General features: G+C 35.6%; 1 protein-coding gene across 3 annotated transcripts; it reads right to left on the reverse strand.

Moving 5' to 3' along the window:
• Positions 1-515: 515 nt before the first annotated feature.
• On the reverse strand, positions 516-2,177 carry LOC131064417 (F-box protein GID2). Of its 3 annotated transcripts, none has more exons than XM_057998553.2 (2): positions 1,874-2,177; positions 516-1,693 (listed from the first exon to the last, which is right to left on the reverse strand). In XM_057998553.2, exon 2 carries the CDS (start codon positions 1,680-1,682, stop codon positions 1,026-1,028), a length of 657 nt encoding a protein of 218 aa, XP_057854536.1. In that variant the 5' UTR covers positions 1,683-1,693; positions 1,874-2,177; the 3' UTR covers positions 516-1,025. The 3 variants fall into 3 exon arrangements, with proteins under 3 accessions (XP_057854536.1, XP_057854533.1, XP_057854535.1); XM_057998550.2 differs by having other exon boundaries at positions 516-1,698; XM_057998552.2 differs by having other exon boundaries at positions 516-1,690; positions 1,874-2,176.
• Between the last annotated feature and the right edge of the window lie 709 nt (positions 2,178-2,886).

The following is a 2,886-nucleotide window of genomic DNA, read 5'->3' on the forward strand; positions in this document are numbered from 1 at the left end:
CAGCTGAACATGTCAGTTGATTATTAACAAAAAATATATAACATATATCAGTACATCTATCGCAACCTCCCTCAGGACACTCAAGTATGGGTTTACAGAAACAGCAATGATATCAGAGATTTATCTTGCCGAAGATAAGAGTCCTGAAGTAAATGTCAGTTAAACACTTTAGGGTCCCTTCTCATTAACGAGCAGACTATTACAATATATTTCCTGTTCTGGATCTGGCCTCCATTGCCTTGTTTGCTAGAGTCTGGTTGGTTGCTGGAGGAATGCGACTTAAGTAGTTCTAGGCCACAGCCCTATAAACACAAAGACGCTGCAACATAAAGAAGAAAGCCTGGTACCCAACATGAGATGATCCCCAAAAAAACCCAGTAATTTGACTCACAACTTTGCATCAACAAAACGTTAGCTTTACAACAAGCGAAATCCGGCCCGGTCCCTATTATCTCTGTTTACATCTGCTGAACATAGATTACCAATTGGGCTTGACGTAATTATTAAAGCCAAAATAAAAGAGAAATCAGATGTTATTTGATTAGTCCATAATGGGTAACCCAATCTGTTACTACATGACAAGATTCATTCTATTGTTACAACAGCGTTCCCCCATGACAGAGATTGGGAACTCAGCTGGATGACCATCTCGAAACAGAGCACCATAAGCGGCATACCCATGTTAGCACTCGGAAATTCATCAATAGCCACGATCAATCACGAAACACTCTAAACATTTAAAAAACCCATAAATTGTACCTTCCTTACAGTCACGTGGAAGGGTTTCAGTGCTGCACACGAGCGCTCCCCCTGATCAGGCAGTGTAAGGTCTCCTATGTATGGCGAACCATCTATATATTTACATCTTCCATGAAAACTTTAAGGTCTGCCTGGTTGGGATGTTAACTTACAAGTTCAACTCCATGATCCAATTAGGATGGATAAGATCAAATTTTGGGTTTTACACAAATACACTCAAAACTAAAATACAAGCAATATCTATTGTGGGGCTAGAAGGATTATATCTATTTGGGCCCGCTTGAATCTTCAAATATGGGATGCTTGGCAGATTGAAACTGGGCAGAAGACAAGTTTTGCATAGGAGCATTACTCATTTTCTCATAGCAATGGATAGAGAAAAGTGAAAGAGAAAGATTGACCTCATCCTTACCCCAAGATTGTGCCTTTGCACTGTGCTTTTTATTCAGACCAGGCTTTGATAGGAATGGAGAAAAGCTTTGAGGAGCCAATAACGATGACGAAGAAGAAGCAGATGGATTAAGCATAGGCCAAAGGCAAAGAGAATACAGTCTCCGAAACCCACCGAGTGCCAAAACAACAGATCTCAGTTGATGACTTCCACAACCAGTGTTAGCCCAATGCTTGAGACATATGTTTTCCCACAGTTTGTCATCCTGTGCAGCTTTATGCCATACCTTATTGACACATGAAGCTCTAGCCAGTGTCCTTGCATCCATGTGTTTCATAACTTCAGATAACAAATCCCCATCTAGAGAAAGTTGCTCCTTTTGATCCCTCGATGACATCTCACAGAGATCCTGGGATTGCATCTTTTGAGAGGTTTTGTGAAATAATGGCATCTCCAAGTCTCTGTTGGGCTTATAACTATGATGATGACAATTGATCTTACTCTTCCTGGGCCTTCTTATTGCCAGTCCCATTGCTGTTCCTGCTTTCCTCCAGTGCAAAATGTACAGAAAAGACAAACAGAATATCAGAGACAAAACTAGAAACTTCTCTTATTGATGAGTTTTAAAGGGCTATTTTTTCTCAGTAAGTCTGAGCTTGCACCATATTCTAATTTGAATATAGACAAATGATTTGTAAATCTACAAATAAATAGCTTCTGTACCTTAAAAACCAAGTTGGGTATTTTCATATGTAAACATGCAACAGGGATCTGGATTTCTGAATTTAGGCAAAAATACAGAGAGCGACATTGAGACCAGAGAGCAAAACTTCAGGAAAAGGGTAAAGTTGTGAAATGGTGCAGAGCACTACCAAAATGTAAATTTCTAATAAAAAGGAGCAAAAGATGGGCCCCTAAAATTGATTCCTAAAACCCAAAGGAAAGGGGTGATCATAAATGCAACACGAATTGTTACAGAAATTCTGAAGGATTACGCTTATTTTTTTAAAACATTCACAACTTTTTGGATCGGTAAGATTTATAACTACATTACTAAAATATGAGTGTATTTTGTATAGTAAGAACAAGCAACTATTTGTATGATGGAAAGTGGGTGGCATATTTACCTCCTTCATATCAGTGATCTCATCGAAAGGTAAGCAGAGAATAAATAATATACTTATATGTTGTCTCCTTATAAATAATTGGTCAATATAAAAAATATTTAAATGGAATGTGTTTTCCTTTTAAATTCCTGTATAAAAGAGGTGCCAACTTGGGGACTAAGTGTTTTAAGGTTTGGTTGAGTGGAGTGTTTATTATAATATTTTTTTCTAATTTAAATTATTTAATATTATAGAAATAGGATTGGAATTCAGTATACATTCAATTATGTGTGTTATGATCTCTTCAATTTATCTAGTGGAAGATTTTTTTTTCAGCTTTTTGAAAGTTACCATCAAGGAAGCTTACATTATGGAATTTTTCTATGTGAGTTTTTTAAAGCTATTTTTTAAATGTTGAATAATTTATTTCATTTTTATTTTATTTTTATTTTTTAAGATAATTATAGAGTGAAAAAGTATGTACTTAATATTCTTTATTTTAATTTTATTTTGTTTTAGGTTGATGTTTTGTATTCTTGAATCTAATATATGATTTGATTATGTTTTTTGCGTTTTTATTGGATTTCATCATTTAAAAATGTCATTTTATCTTCTGAAAGCCTTCTAATC

The sequence above is a fragment of the Cryptomeria japonica genome, chromosome 5 (genome assembly GCF_030272615.1).
Source record: "Cryptomeria japonica chromosome 5, Sugi_1.0, whole genome shotgun sequence".
NCBI classification, from domain to species: Eukaryota; Viridiplantae; Streptophyta; class Pinopsida; order Cupressales; family Cupressaceae; genus Cryptomeria; species Cryptomeria japonica.